Genomic DNA, 389 nt, shown 5'->3' with positions numbered 1-389 from the left:
AAATTTACGTTAATAGTTTCACACAATTTCTAAATAAATCTTCAAATGTGATTGGTCCCTACTTCCTTACTCAACAAGTTTAAATCATCGTATACAAAAGCATGTGATATTTCACCTTCATTTTGACTCACACAGTTAATCGCCCCCCTCATGCCCCCGCCCCTTTGTACCCGGGTTCCCTCAGGGACCTGACCTGTCTGGAGTGCCGGACCGCCGCGGGCCTCATCGCGACCATGATGGCTGAGGGCGCCACCGTGGAGGAGATCGAGGATCAGGTCATCCTCGACTGTGTCCTCCTCGACCTCTTCCCGCCGGACGTGTGTTCGGGAATGGTCAGGCTGAGTGGAGTGAGTTGAGGCCCTTCTGATGTGTTAGGTGGTATGTGTGCG

The 389-nt window shown here is 51.7% G+C and overlaps 1 protein-coding gene across 2 annotated transcripts in view; it reads left to right on the top strand.

Annotated features, from left to right (window-relative positions):
- LOC119588470 (sphingomyelin phosphodiesterase-like) overlaps positions 1 to 389 on the top strand; it is a gene marked incomplete at its 3' end in the record, with an annotated part of 48,524 nt that overhangs the window by 1,156 nt on the left and 46,979 nt on the right. For both annotated transcript variants that reach the window (XM_037937116.1, XM_037937117.1), the window contains 1 exon segment: positions 185 to 347. In XM_037937116.1, the coding sequence (XP_037793044.1) occupies positions 185 to 347 (163 nt within the window).

The sequence above is a fragment of the Penaeus monodon genome, chromosome 24 (assembly GCF_015228065.2).
Source record: "Penaeus monodon isolate SGIC_2016 chromosome 24, NSTDA_Pmon_1, whole genome shotgun sequence".
In the NCBI taxonomy this organism is placed as follows: domain Eukaryota; kingdom Metazoa; phylum Arthropoda; class Malacostraca; order Decapoda; family Penaeidae; genus Penaeus; species Penaeus monodon.
This window is presented reverse-complemented; position numbering and strand designations above follow the sequence as displayed.